The 21,778-nt window shown below is 38.8% G+C and overlaps 1 protein-coding gene across 1 annotated transcript in view; it reads left to right on the top strand.

Moving 5' to 3' along the window:
• The window catches only part of CLCA4 (chloride channel accessory 4), a 30,936-nt gene extending 11,320 nt beyond the window's left edge, over positions 1 to 19,616 (top strand). Inside the window, exons 5-14 of the mRNA XM_052637608.1 lie at positions 1,284 to 1,464; positions 1,803 to 2,021; positions 4,590 to 4,817; positions 10,105 to 10,282; positions 11,543 to 11,649; positions 12,331 to 12,546; positions 13,445 to 13,712; positions 16,806 to 16,976; positions 18,601 to 18,837; positions 19,177 to 19,616. Coding sequence (XP_052493568.1) covers positions 1,284 to 1,464; positions 1,803 to 2,021; positions 4,590 to 4,817; positions 10,105 to 10,282; positions 11,543 to 11,649; positions 12,331 to 12,546; positions 13,445 to 13,712; positions 16,806 to 16,976; positions 18,601 to 18,837; positions 19,177 to 19,616 — 2,245 coding nt within the window. The remainder of the gene's footprint in view (positions 1 to 1,283; positions 1,465 to 1,802; positions 2,022 to 4,589; positions 4,818 to 10,104; positions 10,283 to 11,542; positions 11,650 to 12,330; positions 12,547 to 13,444; positions 13,713 to 16,805; positions 16,977 to 18,600; positions 18,838 to 19,176) is intronic.
• The last annotated feature ends 2,162 nt before the right edge of the window (positions 19,617 to 21,778 follow it).

Raw genomic sequence — 21,778 nt, 5'->3', positions numbered from 1 at the left:
TCTCCGGGGAAGAATACTGGAATGTGTTGTCATGCCCTTCTTTCTCTAGGGGATCTTCCCAATCCAGGATTCGAATCCATGCCTCTTATGTCTCCTCCTTTGGCAGGCGGGTTCTTTACCACTAGTGCCACCTGGGAAGCTCTTTGTTTAGGTCATATTCTCCTAAAAGCCCAGTCTCTGCTACAGAATTGTCATCATGGTTGTTAACATGTGAAAGTGAAAGTTGCTCAGTCATGTCTGACTTGTCCATGGAATTCTCCAGTCCATAATACTGGAGTGGATAGCCTTTCCCTTCACCAGGGGATCTTTCCAACCCAGGGACCTAACCAGGTCTCCCGCATTGCAGGCGGATTCTTTACCAGCTGAGCCACAAGGGAAGCCCAAGAAGACTGTAGTGGGTAGGCTATCCCTTCTCCAGTGGATCTTCCTGATCCAGGAATTGAACCAGGGTCTCCTGCATTGCAGGCGGATTCTTTACCAACTGAGTTATAAGTTGTTAACATAGGTAATGCTATTAAGTTTGCTGAGTTTGGGGGCAATAGAGGCATAGACATATTTAGAAGACTTATGAAATTACTGAATAAAATCTAGTCTTTGTTTCTTTAATTTGGACTGGAACACACTGAAAAGATGAGCTACGCTAACATTACAACATATTTGTTGCAATCACTGTCTCTTGCTGCAAATTCCATGCAATAAGACATATGTCTAAAATTCCTCTACTCTTCTTTACTGGCCTTGGCAGAACCCGTCTTTCCTTCTAGCCACATTTCACTTTGCATAAAAATGCTTCTTGAGTAATCCAAACACTTGTAGCTATGCAACATTTCATTCTTTTGAAGAAAATTTCTTTGAGTGAGGAATACACAAAAAGTCTAAGGTTAAAGTGGTACCAAGACTAAATGATTTCACAAGATGCCTTTTCCAGATTCCTGCAATGTATTTACCATCACAAGGTTACTGGGAGAGATGTTTGGCAAAGGGGAGCCTACAATCACTAGTATAAGTGGGACAACAGAAGATTTAATTCCAGCAGACTCACCCTTTGCATAGACAGGAGAGTCTACTTCAGATTTCCCTCAAAATTTTCTTGTAAAACAGATAAGCTACCTGGTGGAAACCCTTAAATTTTGCTGTCAAAATAGGATGTGTGTGGTATACAAATAAGAATAAAAATATTGATAAAGACCATTATTAACAACCTTGACAAGAAGACCACTTAATATTTTATAAAAATTTTAATGATTAGATTGCCTCAAAGACTAACTGTCACATATTTTCAGGTGTTCCACAGGTATTACTGGCTTAAATAGAGTATATGTGTGTGAAGGAGGCAGCTGTGTATCAGATAGGGAATGCAGAATTGACTCCAAGACAAATCTGTATCAAAAAAATTGTCAATTCTTCCCTGATAAATATCAAACTGAAAAGACATCCATTATGTTTATGCAAGGTATTGATTCTGTAAGTATACCAATCAATCGTTACTTCAGTTTGTGTTGATACATTTGCAATCAGAGGACTTGTTATCATGTTTATAAATTATCTATGCAGGTTGACCTGAGGGATTAGATGTATTATTATAGAATTCTTTGAACATTGGCTGGCACATAGTAAGTGCCCAAGTAGTGTTACCTATTATTATTGAAAATCTGCCTTACTAAAACATTTCCTCCCTTAAATCATATTTCATTCAATAAGCATTTTTAAAGAAAAGGTTTTTAATTTTTTCAGATCTGTTGGTGAGTTTTTAAATGCACCCTATATAATTTTTTTTTCATTTTATAATGTTAACCTTTTAGGTCACTAAATTCTGTAATGAAAAAAACCATAACCGAGAAGCTCCAAGTCTACAAAACAAAATGTGCAATTATAGAAGCACATGGGAGGTAATCAGCAATTCTGAGGATTTTAAAAACACGACGGCTATGTTGGCACCACCCCCTCCACCTGTCTTCTCATTGCTAAAGATCAGTGAAAGAATTGTGTGCTTAGTCCTTGATAAGTCTGGAAGCATGGCGGTGAGTTCATGGGCCCATTTTTCCTGGATGTAGGGACAGGGCAGTGATTGAATATCTAAGAACATTCTGACTGCTACCTGCACCTGGGTTCTTCTAAAATGTATGGTGGTATAAGTACTGTCACCTCCTGTGATCTTGACCTCAAGAGGGGCAATGAACATTATAATGAAAGAAGGATGTAATAAGAGTTAGAAGGACCTAATCCAAGAATTTTCTTTCCCAGAAAATGGAGAGTTTATTAAGGAGAACTTTTAAGTCTTTAAAGAACTTTTAAGTCTTTAAAGAACTTTTAAGTCTTTTAAAGCTTTTGTTGCAGGATCAGAACTGGAGATTGAAACATGTAATTATTTCCTAATCTTACTCCCTTTATCTATTGGAAATACTTGACAGGCATGAAGAAAGAGTGAATTCAGAGCTTCCAAACTACATTCCAAATCAAGGAACAAAATCAACCAAGAGGATTCTTAACATGTTTCTCTTATTTAAACTCGCTATAGGAATGACCTCCTTATGCTCAAAGACACAGACAGAAAGCATCACTATAAAGAAGATATGGCCAGATTCAGCCATTCATTCCTTCTACTACATTAAGAGAATGGTACTAGGCTTGTACTAGGCTTTAGGAATAGAGATCCATATCCTTGAAAAGTTCATATATGAATAAAGAAAGATTTCACTCTCTTTCCCATCATGAGTTAATACTTAATTATATTTCAATATTTGGCATAGGTATCCACTTTGTCCAGGACATGGGCTGGTCTTCCAGGCTGGGCTAAGGGCATTTCTGTAGTTCTTTCACAGTGACCTGGCTGTGTGTTTAGTCACTCAGTCATGTCCAACGCTTTGTGACCTCATGAACTGTAGGCTCCTCCATCCATGGGATTTTCCAGGCAAGAATATTGGAGTGCCATTTTCCCCTCCAGGAGATCTTCTTGATCCAGGGACTGAACCCATGTCTCCTGTGTCTCATGCATTGCAGGCAAATTCTTTACCTGCTGAGTCATCAGGGTTCCCCTTATTACTATATATTATATTGAAATTACACATTTTTCTCCCACTATTTTATGAATACCTCTCGGACTTGAAACCATCTTATCTAGGAACCAGGTCTCCTAGGACTTGAAGTAGTCTTATTCATCTTTGTGTCCTTTTGTCTAGAATATGGTTTATCACATGTAGGCATTCAATAAAAAATTGTTGAAATGAACACACTATAAATAGCAGGTGGAATGTGTCAAAAGGATGGCACATTTGAGGCGGAATAAAGCATGCTGAAGATCAGGAATAATATATTCAACAAATGGGGGTTGATTAGTTAGTGGAAATGGCAGTGGATGATACAGCTGGCTGAAATAATCCACAGTACTACAGGGTTTCAGAAAGAATATCAGAGTGTTAGACCTCACCACGTAACAATGTTTTAGGAAGAGTCCCTGGGGAGAGATGAGATTCTTAATTGGGAGAGAAGATATTCTTAATTGGGAGAGAAGATAAGCAGTTTTCCCTAGACAGGGTGCAGGCATAGTCAAGTTTAAAGGTAAAGCAAAATGGTAGACATAACCTGCTAAGATGGGGATGTATTATAGAAGAAGTTCCTCACTGTGATTTGTTTCTAGGCAGTTCAGAGGGAAACTTGGGCATGTGTTGGGAACAAGTGCCACAGGTCAATTGGTACTGAGGGACTGGAAAAGACCAATGCATGAAAAGGTGTACATCCTAGGGTATTCACCTCGAAAATAAGGACTTGAATCCTAGTGGGTTACCAAAGAACCAATTACAGTTAATCCATTAGTGGAAATGTGGTGGGGTGTGGTTAGGTGTAGAAGCAGAAATGGGCGAGGTGGAATTTAGAGTAAATTTCGTCTTTTGGTTAGTCAGGTGCCCAGCGGATGGAGAGATTTCAGTCTCTAGTTGGAGTCCATGATGGTCTGGTTTGATATTGATATTATGGGACCTGGGGAGTAGTCTCATCTTGATACAACTGGAACGGAGGATCCCAGGAGTAATCAAGCAGTCTCTAACATTTGAGTAATCACCCCCCAGTTCCAACTCAACCTCCACCATACTCTACACCTCTAATTTAGGTGCTTAGAAGCCCAGAATCAGCTCTAGTTTAAAACCTGTGTTCCTTTATATACTATACATATGTATTACATAAGGCTTCCCAGGTGGCTCAGTGGGTAAAGAATCCACCTGTATTGCAGGAGACCATCTGCAATACAAGAGATGTAGGTTCAGTCCCTGGGCTAGGAAGATCCCTTGGAGAAGGAAATGGCAAACCACTCCAGTATTCTTTCCTGGAGAACCCCATGGACAGAGAGCCTGGCAGGCTACAGTTCATGGAGTTGAAAAGAGTCAGACACAACTTAGCTATCAAACCACCATGTATTACATAATAAATAGAACTGTATTTTTAATTTTATCAATTGAAAAAATTTGCTTTCTTTAATAACATCAATTACCATTGATAGAAAACCTTTAACAACAAAGTCTGTTCACTCATTTTATGTGCGCTTCTATTACTTCCCTGTCAAAAATTACTTGTTTTTATTACCCGTTTTTATTCAGAATTCTAATCGTCTAAATCGAATGAACCAAGCGGCCCAACATTTCCTGCTGCAGATTGTTGAAAATGGATCTTGGGTGGGGATGGTGCACTTTGATAGTTCTGCCTCCATCAGAAGTAATCTAATCCAAATCATAAGCAGCAAAGAAAGAAGAAAGCTCTTGGAAAATTTACCTACAGTTGCTAAAGGAGGAACTTCCATCTGCAGTGGAATTGAATCAGGATTTCAGGTGAAAACCATACTTCAAATATACTTTGTTTATTACTAGAACACTTTTATGTTAAGTGGTGCTCCTCATACTTGCTCCCTAATTTTAACATAAGTAATTCTGAAAAGTAGAGAACTAATCACATAGAGAAATTCACTTGTCCATCTTTCCATTAAACGAAATCAATGAGCAAAGTAATGGGTAAATAAATGACTATTACAGTTTCACTGGAGTATAAGCCCAATGAGGTCAGAGACTTTGTCTTATTACCGTGCAGTAGTCAGTGCTCAAGGAATGTTAATTAAATAAGAGGGCTTGAACAGCAAGAGTCATCCAATTTTAAGCAATTAAGCAAGTTATATGATTTGATTCTCCTTCAGAGCAATCCTCATTTTAGCTTCTGTTATATTCAGTTAGGGAAACTAATGTTTATCCGTCAAAGTTCCAGATGTAGCAAGAACTGTTAAGCATACTTAGGGTAAGGAATACTGGTCATAACATGAGTTGTGACATCATCAGAGTACTGACTATACTACTTACTAGCCACATAATCTAGGCACAGTCTTCAGCTTCCTTGGAAATTAGTCTCTAATGCCTTATGTATAAAATATAGAAAAATAAGAATGCTTAACTCATTAGGATTATTATGAGACTTAAGCAAAATGATATATGTTTGTACTTAGGACAGTAGTCATTATACTACATAGTAAACATATAATTCACATTAATTATTATTACAAATCTTATTTTTATCCAAATGGTCATCTTGAGCTCAAAATTAATATCAATTGTATCATTTTCCTGCTTAAAAAACATGTCCCTTCACAGTCCATAAGATAAAGTCTAAATTCCTCAGTGTGATGTTATTGAAAAGCTTCTCATTCTATGATAAACTTGCCCTCACCTCTCTTGCCAGCCTTTTTTTTTTTCAATTCTCCCTTACCAATACTCTATGCTTCAACCAATTTACTGCACACGTTGTTCTCCAAGCCCCTATGTACTAACAGCCTTCATACATGTAATTCCCCTGTCTAAAATGTTTCTTTTCTGTCTTTGTATGCCAAAATTCTATCCATTCTTCAAAATCCTTGATCCTTCATGCAGCTTTTCCTGCCACTTCCAACTCTATCAAATGTCTCTCTTTTATGAATTAATGGCATTTTAGTATAGTTTTCTAACATGAAGTCTGGGTTCATACTCCAATGATCACTTACCAGATTTCTAACTTTAAGCATTCTTCACCTCAGTAGCTTTTAATTACCTCATCAATAAAATTGAGTATGAATGTTAGCCTGTAGGGTTGTTCATGTTTAATTCATTCAATACATATTTACTGTAGGGAGTAACCATAATATATTTTAATTTATTAACACATATTTATGTAAGAAGCAAATCTCACATGTTAATTTATTGGGGAACAGATAATATACAGATAAATCTATCAATTTTTTTTTAATTGAAGGTTGTGGAGATAGTCTTGTGAAGTGACCAAACAAATGTGATGTGATTAAATAAGAGGGAAAGAGGGACAAAGCCTACTTTAGAAGAGAGGATCTATCTGAAGGGTAATGGTTAAGCTAAGATTTGAAGGATGAGAAGGAGCCAGTCATTCAGGTAGAAAGAAAAGGGCCAAGTCCCTTGGGAATGAGGTGAACAAAAACTGAATTATTTAAGAAATGATAGAAGCCAGTGACACTGGAATTTGGCAAGTAAGGGGAATGAAATGTAATTGCCAGGTAGAAAATGGCTATATTCTTCAAACCCTCAAAAAAATACGATGAGCTTTGTATTTTAAACACAACAGAAGGGCTTTAAGCACAAAAGACATAATTATTTCATATTTTTGGAAGATGACTCTGGTTCAGTTCAGTTCAGTCGCTCAGTCATGTCCGACTCTTTGCGACCCCATGAATCGCAGGACACCAGGCCTCCCTGTCCATCACCAACTCCCGGAGTTCACTCAGACTCATGCCCATTGAGTCCGTGATGCCATCCAGCCATCTCATCCTCGGTCGTCCCCTCCTCCTCCGGCCCCCAATCCCTCCCAGCATCACAGTCTTTTCCAATGAGTTAACTCTTCGCATGAGGTGGCCAAAGTACTGGAGCTTCAGCTTTAGCATCAGTCCTTCCAAAGATATCCCAGGGTTGATCTCCTTCAGAATGGATTGGTTGGATCTCCTTGCAGTACAAGGGACTCTCAAAAGTCATCTTCTCCAACACCACAGTTCAGAAGCATCAATTCTTTGGTGCTCAGCTTTTTTCACAGTCCAACTATCACATCCATACATGACCACTGGAAAAACCATAGCCTTGACTAGACGGACCATTGTTGGCAAAGTAATGTCTCTGCTTTTGAATATGCTATCTAGGTTGGTCATAACTTTTCTTCCAAGGAGTAAGCATCTTTTAATTTCATGGCTGCAGTCACCATCTTCAGTGATTTTGGAGCCCACAAAATAAAGTCTGACACTGTTTCCACTGTTTCCCCATCTATTTCCCATCAAGTGATGGGACCGGATGCCATGATCTTTGTTTTCTGAATGTTGAGCTTTAAGCCAACTTTCTCACTCTCCTCTTTCACTTTCATCAAGAGGCTTGTTAGCTCCTCTTCATTTTCTGCCATAAGGGTGGTGTCATCTGCATATCTGAGATTATTGATATTTCTCCCAGCAATCTTGATTCCAGTTTGTGCTTCTTCCAGCCCAGCGTTTCTCATGATGTACTCTGCATAGAAGTTAAATAAGCAGGGTGACAATATACAGCCTTGACGTACTCCTTTTCCTATTTGGAACCAGTCTGTTGTTCCATATCCAATTCTAACTGTTGCTTCCTGACCTGCATAGGTTTCTCAAGAGGCAGGTCAGGTGGTCTGGTATTCCCATCTCTTTCAGTTTATTATGATCCACACAGTCAAAGGCTTTGGCATAGTCAATAAAGCAGAAATAGATGTCTTCCTGTCTTGCTTTTTTGATGATCCAGCGGGTATTGGCAGTTTGACTCTGGTTACCCTATACCAAATAAAATGTAAGGATTAAGACTGGTAGTAGAGTAGTAATCTAGGGACAGGTTGGGAGTTTGGAGTTGGATTAAATTACAAAATGTGTAAAACACATTTAACTCACAGCAAATTTCAGTAAATGGTTCAGTTCAGTTCAGTTCAGTTCAGTCGCTCAGTCATGTCCGACTCTTTGTGACCCCATGAATCGCAGCACATGAGGCCTCCCTGTCCATCACCAAATCCGGGAGTTCACTCAGACTCACGTCCATTGAGTCAGTGATGCCATCCAGCCATCTCATCCTCTGTTGTCCCCTTCTCCTCCTGCCCCCATCCCTCCCAGCATCAGAGCCTTTTCCAATGAGTCAACTCTTCACATGAGGTGGCCAAAGTACTGGAGCTTCAGCTTTAGCATTATTCCTTCCAAAGAAATCCCAGGGTTGATCTCCTTCAGAGTAAATGGTAGCACTATAATATTATAGTTTCTCTTTATTGATTATTTTAGTTTTGCCTTTGCCAATCATCTCTATATTTCCCCAGTCTCTCACCCAACTCCCAGTAAATATCTTTAAATGTAATTATTTCTATGAATACCAAATCCATGTAGTTCCTGCTGAATCCCCAGCAGTCAGTGCAGTGAATAACACACTGCAAGTGTTCAGTGAATAAAATAATACAAGGGAGACATGAAGGACAGAGAACTCTGCTTCATCTTTGAATCTTCATTTGTTCCAAAATGTGTAGGGGGGGATGTGATGGGGATGATGTATAAATGCTATAGTGCATGAAAACATTTCCTAAATTTTAATTTGGTTCTAGTGTACATAGAGCCATATTTCAAATATATTAAAAATATACATTCAGAAAACTAAGATCATGGCATCTGGTTCCATCGCTGTATGGCAAATAGATAGGGAAACAATGGAAACAGTAAGAGACTTTATTTTGGGGCTCAAAAATCACTGCAGATGGTGACTGAAGCCATGAAATTAAAAGACGCTTGCTCTTTGGAAGAAAAGCTATAACCAACCTAGACAGCATATTAAAAAGCAGAGACATTACTTTCTCAAAGAAGGTCCATCCAGTCAAAGCTATGGTTTTTCAGTGGTCATGTATGGATGTGAGAGTTGGACTATAAAGAAAGTTGAGCACTGAAGAATTGATGCTTTGCAGTCGCTTGGACTGCAAGGAGATGAAACCAGCCAATCCTAAAGGAAATCTGTCCTGAATATTAATTGGAAGGACTGATGCTGACACTGAAGCTCCAACACTTAGGCCAACTGATGTGAAGAACTGAAAAGACCCTGATCCTGGGAAAGACTGAAGGCGGGAGGAGAAGGAGACGACAGAGGATGAGATGGTTGGATGATATCACTGACTCAATGGACATGAATTGAGCAAGCTCCAAGAGTTAGTGATGGACAGGGAAGCCTGGTGTGCTGTAGTCCATGGGGTCACAAAGAGTCTGACACAACTGAGCGACTGAACTGACTGAACTGAAAACTATATATAGCAGTCATTCTTTGCCTAAGTCACTGATAGCCTATCATTTTTTTTCCTCTTGGACTGGACTCGGTTTCTCAAAATGATGTATCAAGAAGCCACTTCCAATAAAGCTGTCAAAGAAGATGAAATACAGTTGCCTTCCTGAGATAAATTATCTTTATCCTTTCTTATGGGTACCTAGATTGAAAACTCTGTGTTTCAAACTGTTTAGCTTTATAGGAAATGGTTCAAGCCATAAATAGGACACATTCTCAGTAAGTCATATATTCTCTTAGCACCATTAATATGCTTAGTTATGTGCTTGTGACTATTAGTGATTAATTAAAAATTATATAACAAGATTTTTAACTTGTGTAGAACTTTCCACACCTTTTGTTTATTAGCATACTGAGGATACCCTAATTTGGAACCAACAGCTTCTTTAAAAATGTTGAAGTGAACTCTTAATGCATCTAGCTGCCTGCAGAACCAAAGAAGCAGAAAAATATTTAATGCCATTATATGCTTGGTGTCTGGTTTTTGTGAGTGCCACAGAATGTGATGTCATAGTCATTGAACTCAAGTAGGATATTCCATACCCCTACTCCCACACAACTTCATCTGAGCAAACATTTCCTACAGTGGGTGGACAGAAAATAAAAAGTCCTGTTTAAATTCCCCTAGCGTTGTGATTACAGATCCTTTGATTTAAAAATGAAGCTGTCTCCTCTTTTCTGCACACTATTTTCTATGTCCATTTTATCCTAATCTCTCCCAGGCCTAGTTGACCTAGGATCACCTGTAATAATGTTCTGATTATATTTGTAGGCAATTAGAAATGCTTACTTCCAACTAGATGGATCTGAAATAGTGCTGCTGACTGACGGGGAGGATAAGACCGTAAAGTCTTGTATTGAGACAGTGAAACAAAGTGGGGCCATCATTCATTTCATTGCTCTTGGACCAAATGCTGCTGAAGAAGTCAGAGAGATGAGAACTGCAACAGGTAAAATATGACCTACATCCTTTGATAGCAATACAAAAATGTAGAGGCTGACAATTCAACACGTTCTCTTAAGCTCCTCCTCTGCAGGTGCTGTGCCAGGAGCTTGGGATCAGAGTTAAACTAGACATGATCTCAAGGTGCCAATAGTCCTGCTGACCCGAGAGACAAATAACACCACTAATCAGAAAAGCATAGTCAGATAACACTCCTCCATAACAAGAGACATACACAGGTGTCAAACACCATGTGAGCAGATGGAGTCATTGATTCTCTCAGCATTGAATAGAGTCAGGGAAACAAGGCATGAGAGATGAGGAGCCAAACATTTATCAGTTTGTTTGCTTTCTCTGGAAGAAAAAAGGATGACAGAGAATATAAAGCATGTTGGGGTGACAATGCAAGCCACATTGAGGGATAGTGAGAAATACATGAGGCTAGAGAATAGACTGAAAGGTAAGGGATGGGCTTAACAGAAGCTCCGGCTATAAATATAGTAATAACAACGTTTCTAGATTAAACGTAAAATAGCTATTATCTTACAAAGACATGTGAAGAAAATGGACTACATGTGTTCAGTGCCTTCTTAAACATAGTAGAGAATATATAATTTATAACATTATAAAAACCAATTATTGTATTGAATTGACCTCTAATGTTACCAAACAAGCACTTGCTTTTTAATGCTTAATTGTACAAACTCCCATCATTTTGAAGTAATTTTATAGCCATTGTAAAATATTTCTGTCCTAAATATCCCTCCAAAAGTATTGTTTTTAAACGTGTCTTTATTGCTTACCATTTTTTTATCTGCTCATTGCCAAATTTTGTCAGGATGCTTCAATATGAAATCTCTTTAACCTTTCTGATTCTGACCCACTCTGGCAGGAAAACTTGAAAGCTGATATGGTCAGAACTGTATCTCAAATAATCATTAAAGTGAATAATTTTCCTAAAGGCTATGTGATCCTGTGAGCTTTAGTTCATGAAATTATAACATCTCCTTTCACATTCTTTAGTTAGTTGATGCATTTAAACCAGAAAGATTTCTATTAGTGGAGCTAAAAGGTAGCTTACCTCCCAGTTTTGAAATTTTTTAGGCAACATTTCAGAGATAATCTTTTATGCCTATCTGATTTGGATTTATTTTTATAATACACATTGAAACTATGGTTTTGTTTACCCTGATATCATCTTAATCACTAAAATGTGAAAAGCACTTATTTTCTGAAAAGCAACCTAGTTAATGTATTTACATTTTAGGAGGAAAATATGTTTATGCTTCAGATGAAGGCCAGAACAATGGCCTTATTGATGCTTTTGCAGCCCTTGCATCAGGGAACATCGATGCCTCCCAGCAATCTCTTCAGGTGAGAGTTCCTAGCCCTTGAGTGTTTATGTTTGGATTTAGACCTAACCAAGAAAAATAATCTGGTTGTTACAAGTTTTGAGTTCTGTATCATCACCAGGTGGCTCAGTGGTAAATAATCTGCCTGCCAATTTAGGAGATGCTGGGTGGATCCCTGGGTGGGGAAGATCCCCTGTAGGAGAAAATGGCAATCCATTCCGGTATTCTTGTCTGGAGAATTCCATGGACTAGGAGCCTGTAGAGTTATAGTCCATGGTGTCACAAAGAGTCAGACACAACTGAGTGACGGAGCACTTTAAGTCAAGAAAAATGGTAAACTGAGGGCAATACACACACAGAACTAATTTTCTCAGAGGTAGTTTAGCACTTTAATGCTAAATCCTAGCGTAGGTGCTCACCAAGACAGCTGGGAAAACAATAACAGGGCTGTATCTCCAACTGTAAATCCCATTGTCCTGCTCTAATGCTTTTATTATATCCTGTTCTCGCCTCAGTAGCTTTAGTTCCACACTTTCTGACTGACAACTGTCATCCCAATTAGCTTTCAAAGAGATCGCAAGCCTAAGGTGGTATGCCATATTTAAGTTTGTTCTCAAGGCAGAAATTTAAAAATATGTAAAACAGAAAAAAAGCATAAAATTACTCTCTTCTACAGTTATTAATTTTTTATATATTTAAACAGCTTGAAAGTAAGGGATTAAAACTCAACAGTAATGACTGGATGAATGGCACTGTAATAATTGATAGCACTGTGGGAAAGGACACATTCTTTCTCATCACATGGAGCCAACAACTTCCCTCTATTTATCTCTTTGATCCCAATGGAATGTCAATGGAGAATTTCACAGTGGATTCAGCTTCCAAAATGGCCTATCTCAATATTCCAGGAGCTACAAAGGTAAGCAATTAATTTTTAGACCTCTTCGCAAATTTTACAGGTAAAAATACATCATTTGATATCATAAATGTGGATGCCAATACTTGTATCATTTCAAAATTAAGATAAAGTAGAATGTACTTGATATGACTGTATGGTCCTGAAAATTTTGGTGACAGAGGGGGAAAAAAGAACTTAAGCATTAGAAGAAAGGAAGAGAAAGGAAAAAATTAAGTAGGCTAAGGATAACTTTGACAGGACAATGTAGTAAGTCTGTGCAGCTTGCTGTGTAGATAGCTACAAAGCTATTTCTTATACCAGATCATAGGGGAGCTTCCTTGATAACTCAGTTGGTAAAGAATCTGCCAACAATGCAGGAGACCCCAGTTTGATTCCTGGCACGGGAAGATCTGCTGGAGAAGGGATAGGCTACCCACTCCAATATTCTTAGGCTTCTCTTGTGGCTCAGATGGTAAAGAATCTGCCTGCAGTGCAGAAGACCTGGGTTTGATCCCTGGGTTGGAAAGGCTACCCACTCCAATATTGTGGCCTAGAGAATTCCACGGACTATTGTCCATGGGGTCGCAAACAGTCAGAAATGACTGAGCAACTTTCACTTTCATTTTTCACCAGGTCATAGAGTCTGTAGACTCTGAGATCTAAGGATAAGTCCAAGATCAAAGCAAACTTTCCAAAACTTATTTTTACCAATGGAGATTTCATAAACTTTGGATACCAGGCATGATAATAGGATATTCTTTCCAAACTGCCTCAACTGTTACCTCTTTACCCTCAAAACTCTTAAAGCTCTCAAAGCTCTGTTTATTCGGTAACACACTTAATAGTTAAGAGTTAGATAATGGAAAAACAGAAAATAGCTTGCTGTTGGATACTTATTCCATTTTAATTGAATTTTTAGGTGGGTGTGTGGACTTACAATATTCAAGCAAAAACAAGCTCAGAAACATTGACTATAACAGTAAATTCTCGGGCAGCAAACTCTTTTGTGCCTCCAATCACAGTGAATGCTAAAGTGAATAAAGATACAAACAGCTATCCCAGCCCACTGATTGTTTATGCAGAAATTCTACAAGGGTATTTACCCATTCTTGGAGCCAACGTGACTGCTTTCATTGAATCAAAATTTGGAGAAACAGAAGTTTTGGAACTTTTGGATAATGGTGCAGGTAAATCACAGGTTTCTTGGAACAAGTCTAAATTTTCATAACTCAAGGTATGTTATGAGTCCCTGAGGAAATGTGGGGCAGAGGGACAGGCATCAGAAAATTGATGCAGATTGTGGATGAACAACTGGACCAGGGTGAAATTCTATCCAGGTAACAACTCCAGAGTGATTTGCAAGTGTCTTACACATGGTAGAGCACTCAATGAACTTTCCTGTCATTATTGTTCTTTCTTCCATTTAGACAACCAATGTCTTCCAATACATAGGAAAGTATCATTGCTGATATTGAGGACAGCATCAGGAATTCTGAATAAGTGTTTCCTAGGGGTATATATGGAGAAGGCAATGGCACTCCACTCCAGTACTTTTGCCTGGAAAATCCCATGGATGGAGGAGCCTGGTAGGCTGCAGTCCGTGGGGTTGCTAGAGTCAGACACGACTGAGCGACTTCACTTTCACTTTTCACTTTCATGCACTGGAGAAGGAAATGGCAACCCACTCCAGTGTTCTTGCCTGGAGAATCCCAGGGATGGGGAAGCCTGGTGGGCTGCCATGTATGGGGTCGCACAGAGTCAGACACGACTGAAGCGACTTAGCAGCAGCAGCAGCAGCAGCAGCAGCAGGATTATATAACCAAGAAATTCTGGCCAGAGACAGTGAAACCCAAGTAGTAGTATGGAATGAAGCAGTACAATTTGGGTCCCTGGCAGGGAGGGGATGACAGCCATGAGAAATTCCCAACAGCTGAATAAAAAGTTCACATATAATCTTGGGGACTGAGACCAAAGGAAGCTGGATCTGCCATCAGAGAGAAGGGGACATCACTGGGTCATCATCAGATACCAGATCTGATTGGAAGGTATCAAAATACAGTGTTGACCACTCTCTATCTCCTTGGTCTGTATGGGTGAGTGGTACTGTACTTTAAAACCTTTTCCCAATTCTGAATTATTCTGGGAACTAACACTTTTTTAGAGAGGTCATTTAGTAAAGAAATTACTATCTCAGTAAACATCTAAGTTGTCAGAATTTTCAATTAGCTTCTTTTCAGTGTAGTTAAATCAGCCAGCTTATAACCTATCATCAACTAGAGTTGGCCCTGTGAGAAGTTTAGAAGGCAAAAGTCTGGTTTATCAGCGCCGTCATCTAATATGACAATATTTTCTTAAATTATCCCATGACTCTCTTTCTCTCAACCCCTTCCATGCTACGTTAAAACTCCTGTATCTTGTTTCATTTCTCAAGGAGAAATAAAATTTCTCAAATAAAACTCAAATAATTTGGGACAGCTTTACCTAAGAAAGCATAGATGCTTAAGAATGACTTTACCTAAGAAAGCATTGGCAATTAACAATGACCTGGAGCAGGGGTTCTCAAATTTTAACTCCTGAAGTGAAACTCCTGAAGAGCTTGTTTTATAACACAGAATGGGAACATCGGAAAAACCTTCATTCCTTATATGACCCAGAGAAACGCAGATGCTGTTGGTCTAAGGATTTCATTTTAAGAATCTCTCTCTTAAAAGTCTTAACCCTCTGGAGAAATGTGTTTGCAAGTTAACAAAACTCTCTAGTACTGGTGATATGAAGAAATATCCTTATGATACAGTATTCCTAAGCTCTCCTAAACGTTTATTCTAAAAACAGATGGGGTTTCCCACTGTTAGACCAGAAAATTAATCAATCATAGTGTAAGAGGTAGGGATTAAAATGAAAAGTGAGACATTGAAGATAAGTTAAATAAGTAATTTGTAGGTGATAGCAATGAGAATTAAATCTTATGCAAAGATAATATTTCTTTAGTGGGGATCCTTTGATTCAGAGAGAGAGAGAGAGACAACATAATTGTGCTTAAAGCATGAGCTGCAAACAGACTAGCTGAGAAACGGTAAGAAGAATGCTATAATAATCTGCATATGAGTTCATAAGATGAAGGCATTAAGTACACATGCATAGGTATCAGTATATATACCAGTATGTCTGTGTAATAATATATTATTACAAATAAAAAGGGAAAAAATGGAAGCAGTGAAAGATTTTATTTTCTTGGTCTCCAAAATCACTGCAGTGATAGCAGCCATGAAATTAAAAGACTTGCTCCTTGGAAGAAAAGCTATGACAAACTTGGCATATTAAATAACAGAGACATCACTTTGCTGCCAAAGGTCTGAATAGTCAAAGCTATGGTTTTTCCAGTAGTCATGTACAGATGTAAAAGTTGGACCATAAAGAAGGCTGAGCGCCAAAGAATTGACGCTTTTGCACTGTGGTGCTGGAGAAGACTATTGAGAGGATATTAAACCATTCAATCCTAAAAGAAATAAACCCTGGATATTCATTGGAAGGACTGTTGCTGAAGCTCTAATACTTTGGTCACATGATGCAAAGAGCTGATTCACTGGAAAAGACCCTGATGCTGGGAAAGACTGAAGGCAAAAGGCGAAGAGGGCTGAGGATTAGATGGTTAGATAGCACCATTGACTCAATGGACATGAATTTCAGCAAACTGTGGGAGATAGCAGAGGACAAGGAAGCTTGGCGTGCTGCAGTTCATGTGTCTGACAAAAAAGTCAGACACAACTTAGTGACTGAACAACAATCACAACAAAAATAATACACACACACACACGGGCTTCCCAGATGGCACCAGTGGTAAAGAGGCCACCAGCCCATGCAGGAGACATAAGAGGCTTCGGTTTGATTCCTGGGTCAGGAAGATCTCCTGGTCAGGAAGGAGGGTCAGGAAGATCTCCTGGAGGAGGGCATGGCAACCCACTCCAATATTCTTGCCTGAAGAATCCCACAGACAGAGGACACTGGTGGGCTACAGTCTGCAGGGTTGCAGAGTCTGACAGGACTGAAGCGACTTAGTATGCATGCATATGTACACATACAAACACAGTACCACAAGGATATCCATCCAACAAGATACTGATTGGCAGAGCAAAATGGAAATATTCCCCAAGGGGTCAATCACAAAATAGGGAGATCAATAAAAGCAATATGCTTATAAAGCCCATATGCTTGACTTAGAAGACACTTAAGTTTTTATTTTTCTTTACATTAGTAATTTATTCCTTCACTTCCATAACAAGGTGCTGATTCTTTCAAGAATGATGGAGTCTACTCTAGATACTTTACAACTTATAAAGAAAATGGCGCATATAACTTAAAAGTACGAGCTCATGGAGGAGAAAATGCTGTCACAAGGAACTTAAGGCATCCACTGAATACAGCTGCATACATACCAGGCTGGGTAGTAAATGGTGAGTACTTCATAATATCTGAAATCAACGGTGGCTTGGATAATTGTGAGTTGGTATGATTAAGGCTACAAATATTTTATAACTTCAGAGTATAGCTTCTCCCATTTCTGGAATGAATTCTCAGTCACAGGACAGTTTGCCTCCAAATTAACCTAAGCTTACAGTGTCTTTGGTATAGACATTTCAATGAAAGCCAGCCATTATTAGATTTGTTTGGAGCATCTGACCTATATCAACAAAAATTTGCCACATTTTCAGCTCAGGATGAAGAGGCTAATATGTTATGTACTTAAAGTGAAAGAGGAGAGCGAAAAAATTGGCTTAAAGCTCAACATTCAGAAAACGAAGATCATGGCATCCAGTCCCATTACTTCATGGGAAATAGATGGGGAAACAGTGGAAACAGTGTCAGACTTTATTTTGGGGGGTCCAAAATCACTGCAGATGGTGACTGCAGCCATGAAATTAAAAGACGCTTACACCTTGGAAGAAAAGTGATGACCAACCTAAATAGTATATTCAAAAGCAGAGACGTTACTTTGCAAACTAAGGTCCGTCTAGTCAAGGCTAAGGTTTTTCCAGTAGTCATGTATGGATGTGAGAGTTGGACTGTGAAGAAGGCTGAGCACCGAAGAACTGATGCTTTTGAACTGTGGTGTTGGAGAAGACTCTTGAGAGTCCCTTGGACTGCAAGGAGATCCAATCAGTCGACTCTGAAGGAGATCATCCCTGGGATTTCTTTGGAAGGAATGATTCTAAAGCCGAAGCTCCAGTGCTTTGGGCACCTCATGCAAAGAGTTGACTCATTGGAAAAGACTGTGATGCTGGGAGGGATTGGGGGCAGGAGGAGAAGGGGACGACAGAGGATGAGATGGCTGGATGGTATCGCTGACTCGATGGACATGAGTCTGAGTGAACTCCCGGGAGATGGTGATGGACAGGGAGGCCTGGCGTGCTGCGATTCATGGGGTCGCAAAGAGTCGAACACGACTGAGCGACTGATCTGAACTAACTAGAAACCAATGGTAGAATTTATCCATCTGATTACATAAGCCTTTATTTGCAAAGTTTTTATTTAGTCAAAAGGAAAAATGTGTAGAGGAAAGCAATGAAAAATATTAAGAATACATTTTTGTTAGCTTTCCTTTGTTTTGTCCCATATGTCACCCTTATAGGGGCTTTCTGTTGCAATATAATCTGAATATTAGTCATTAGCAGTTGCAACAGGGAGGAAGTGTGAATGAAACCTGACACAAGTGACTGAAAGTGAACCAGTAGAAATTCCCCCAGATTTATTCCCATCTTAAAGATAATTTAAGAAATAGAGCAACTCCTTTATTTTTAAAGCATATATTAACTATATAACAATATTCCCATTCAGGACAGTCTTAATTCCAAAGCAATTTATTATCCAATTCTACCCTACAATACTCTGGTCAGGATGCTAAAGAAAGAATTCTTCTACCAACTGAATCCTTATGATCTTGTCACCAAAATTAATAAAATGAAAGTGTGTATATGGAAAAAAAAAGAGGGGGGAATGTAGGATAAGAAATACAATTCATTGAGTTCTGAAAATATTAGTGCAGATTTGTCCATTAAATACCAGGAATTTGTAATGCAGGCAACATTGAAGGGAATCCACCAAGACCTGAAAATGATGAGGACACTCAGACAAATGTGGAGAGTTTCACCCGAACAGCAACAGGAGATGCATTTGTGGTTTCCAATGTTCCACAGTCTCCCTCATTACTTGACCTCTTCCCGCCAAGTCAAATCACGGATCTTGAGGCCACATCACATGAGAATGAGATCAATCTAACGTGGACAGCACCAGGGGATGATTTTGATGTTGGAAAAGGTAAGGACTACGTGTCATGCACTGTTGATTAATTGAAAGTTGCTTGTTGCAAAAGCAAGTGTCTAAGGGTGTGTGAGAGGGAAATAATTTATAATTAATAGCTCAGCAAAGTATTAATTTTATAATCTCATGTTATGAATCATCAAGTGTGGCATATTATAACCTGCCATGTATCATCTGCACAGTTTAAAAATCAGAATTCAGCTTTTATGGAAAAATAAATAAGGCTGTGGATGTGAGCATAACTTTGGCATGACTAACAGCGTTTTGGAGGAGAATGAAAAAAGATTTCATATGGTATGCTCTAGTTTCTAAACTACATATAACATTTTTTCTTAGTTCAACAGTATATCATAAGAATAAGTGAAAGCATCCTGGATCTAAGGGATAATTTTGATGATGCTCTGCAAGTAAACACTACTGCTCTGTTACCAAAAGAGGCCAATTCCAAGGAAACCTTCACATTCAAACCAGGAAATATCTCAGAGGAAAATGAAACCCACATATTCATTGCCATTCAAAGTGTGGATAAAAGCAATTTGACATCAAAAGTATCCAACATTGTGCAAGTAGCTTTGTTTGTTCAAGCAGATTACATTCCTGATGAAATTCATCCAGATCCTAGTCCTGATAAAAATCCCTCTAAATCCGGACTCAGCATTTCTACCTTGGTGTTGTTAGTGGTTGGCTCTGTGGTAATTGTTAGTCTGATTTTAAGCATCACCATTTGTATCTTAAACAAGAGAAGAAAGCCTAGCAGACCCAGAACAGGGTTTTAAGAATATATCAACAACAAAATTAAAGGATGTTTCAGAATTTTTAAATTTATCATGTGTGAAAATAATTTTAAGAATTTTACAAGGAACCCTTTGACTAAATAGAAACATGCAGAGATATTTGAAAAATTGTAAATCAATATTAAATTAAACAATTTGTATTTATTAATGTATCAAAAGGTGATAAATATCTTTTTCATATTCATACCTGGTTACATATTATCTGACACAAAACTTCTCTATAAAAATACAAATTTCATCAAGAAGTTCAAACTGTCTATTGGAGTGGTCAAAATACAAATGTAAAAAGGCAAATAAACTATATTATTGAGAAATGAATTTGGTCTGAGTATTTTTTACTATAAATTGATTTTATTGTATTCACTGAAGGTCTTTAATTGTATACTTGTATCAGTTGACTTCCCTGGTGGCTCAGACAGTAAAGCGTCTGCCTACAATGAGGGAGACCTGGGTTCGATCCCTGGGTCAGGAAGATCCCCTGGAGAAGGAAATGGCAACCCACTCCAGTATTCTCGCCTGGAAAATCCCATGGACATAGGAGCCTGGTTGGCTACTGTCCATGGAGTTGCAAAGAGTCGGACACGACTGAGCGACTTCACTGTCTTTCAGTTCAGTTCAGTCACTCAGTCGTGTCTGACTCTTTGCAACCCCATGGACTGCAGCATGCCAGGCCTCCCTGTCCATCACCAACTTCTGGCTTTTACTCAAACTCAGGTTCATTCAATCGGTAATGCCATCCAACCATCTCATCCTCTGTCGTCCTCTTCTCCTCCTGCCTTCAATCTTTCCCAGCATGAGGGTCTTTTCAAATGAATCACTCCTTCACATCAGTGGCCAAAGTACTGGAGTTTCAGTATCAGTCCTTCCAATGAATATTCAGGACTGATTTCCTTTAGGATGGACTGGTTGGATCTCCTCGCAGTCCAAGGGACTCTCAAGTCTTCTCCAACAATATACTAGTATATACAATATAAATAAGGACATGTTTACTGTACTTCATTGATATGGAAGATATTAAAGAAGCTAGGGGAAAGGAAATAAGTGGGGGATGCCTGATAACTGGAAATGTTGGTTTTACTCTTACAGCATTCATTGGAAAATAAGCTGTGTAGAAGGGCATTTGGGGACTGTGCTATTGAGGTAGAAGGTCTGTTAGCACAACTAATTCCTCTGGTGGGCTGGCACCTCCTCAAGCATTGCTGAAAGCTATATACATAGAAGCAAACATGGAGAAAATGTAGGAAAGGGGTTGAAAGTGGAAATGTTGGTTGCTCAGTCATATCTGACTCTTTGTGACCCCATGGACTATAGTAGTCTGCCAGGCTCCTCTGTCCATAGGATTCTTCCAGACAAAATTACTGGAGTGGATTGCCTTTTTCTTCTCCAAAGGGGTAGAGTAAGACAACTGACTTTTTACCAGGAGGGGAATAAAAGCCTGAAATTCTCTAATAGTGGACAGAAATAATGTAAAACAGCCAGACTTTCCCTATGTCCTTCCAACCTATCAACCCTAGCAGCCTGGTTAGTACTCTCCCTGATTCTCTGGGGCAACAGCTTTGCCCTGATGGGTCTTAGTTGAAGACTCTCCACTTCCAGGACAGGCTTTGGTTTAGATCTATTTCCAGAACTACATCAGTAACTGATTATGAATTGGTAAGAATCAGAAAAACAACAGAATGATTACCATTTTTGTGTTCTGAATAAGCTACAAAATTTATATGAGTCAGTAAAAAATGAAAAGGAAGAGCTCCTGCTCAATAATTTATAAGGATTTTAAGATGGTAACAGCAAAGCATTAAACCAAGTACTTGGACCTTCTAAGCATGAGACACCATGCAAATGTACAAGTCCCACCCCACAAAGCTAGCCCTGGCTATAGTACAGGATAACCTAGTGAGAAAATCTGAAGTATAAAGGCTCTACATGGGATTTCCATTACATTCCTAAAGCATTGTTATGATCCAATAGTTTATTTATAAAATGTACCAGGTATAGAAATGAAACCTTAGGGCCATCACCATCTGGTAGGAAATCTAGCTACAGGAAAAATTCTAAGCTATCCCAATAAAGGAAGAGAGGCAGCCCTAAGTGGGGAAGAGTAGCCCATTATCAACCACAAAGGTTCAAATGGCTACAGGATTCCT

Source organism: Budorcas taxicolor, chromosome 3 (genome assembly GCF_023091745.1).
Source record: "Budorcas taxicolor isolate Tak-1 chromosome 3, Takin1.1, whole genome shotgun sequence".
Classification (NCBI taxonomy): Eukaryota; Metazoa; Chordata; class Mammalia; order Artiodactyla; family Bovidae; genus Budorcas; species Budorcas taxicolor.
This window is presented reverse-complemented; position numbering and strand designations above follow the sequence as displayed.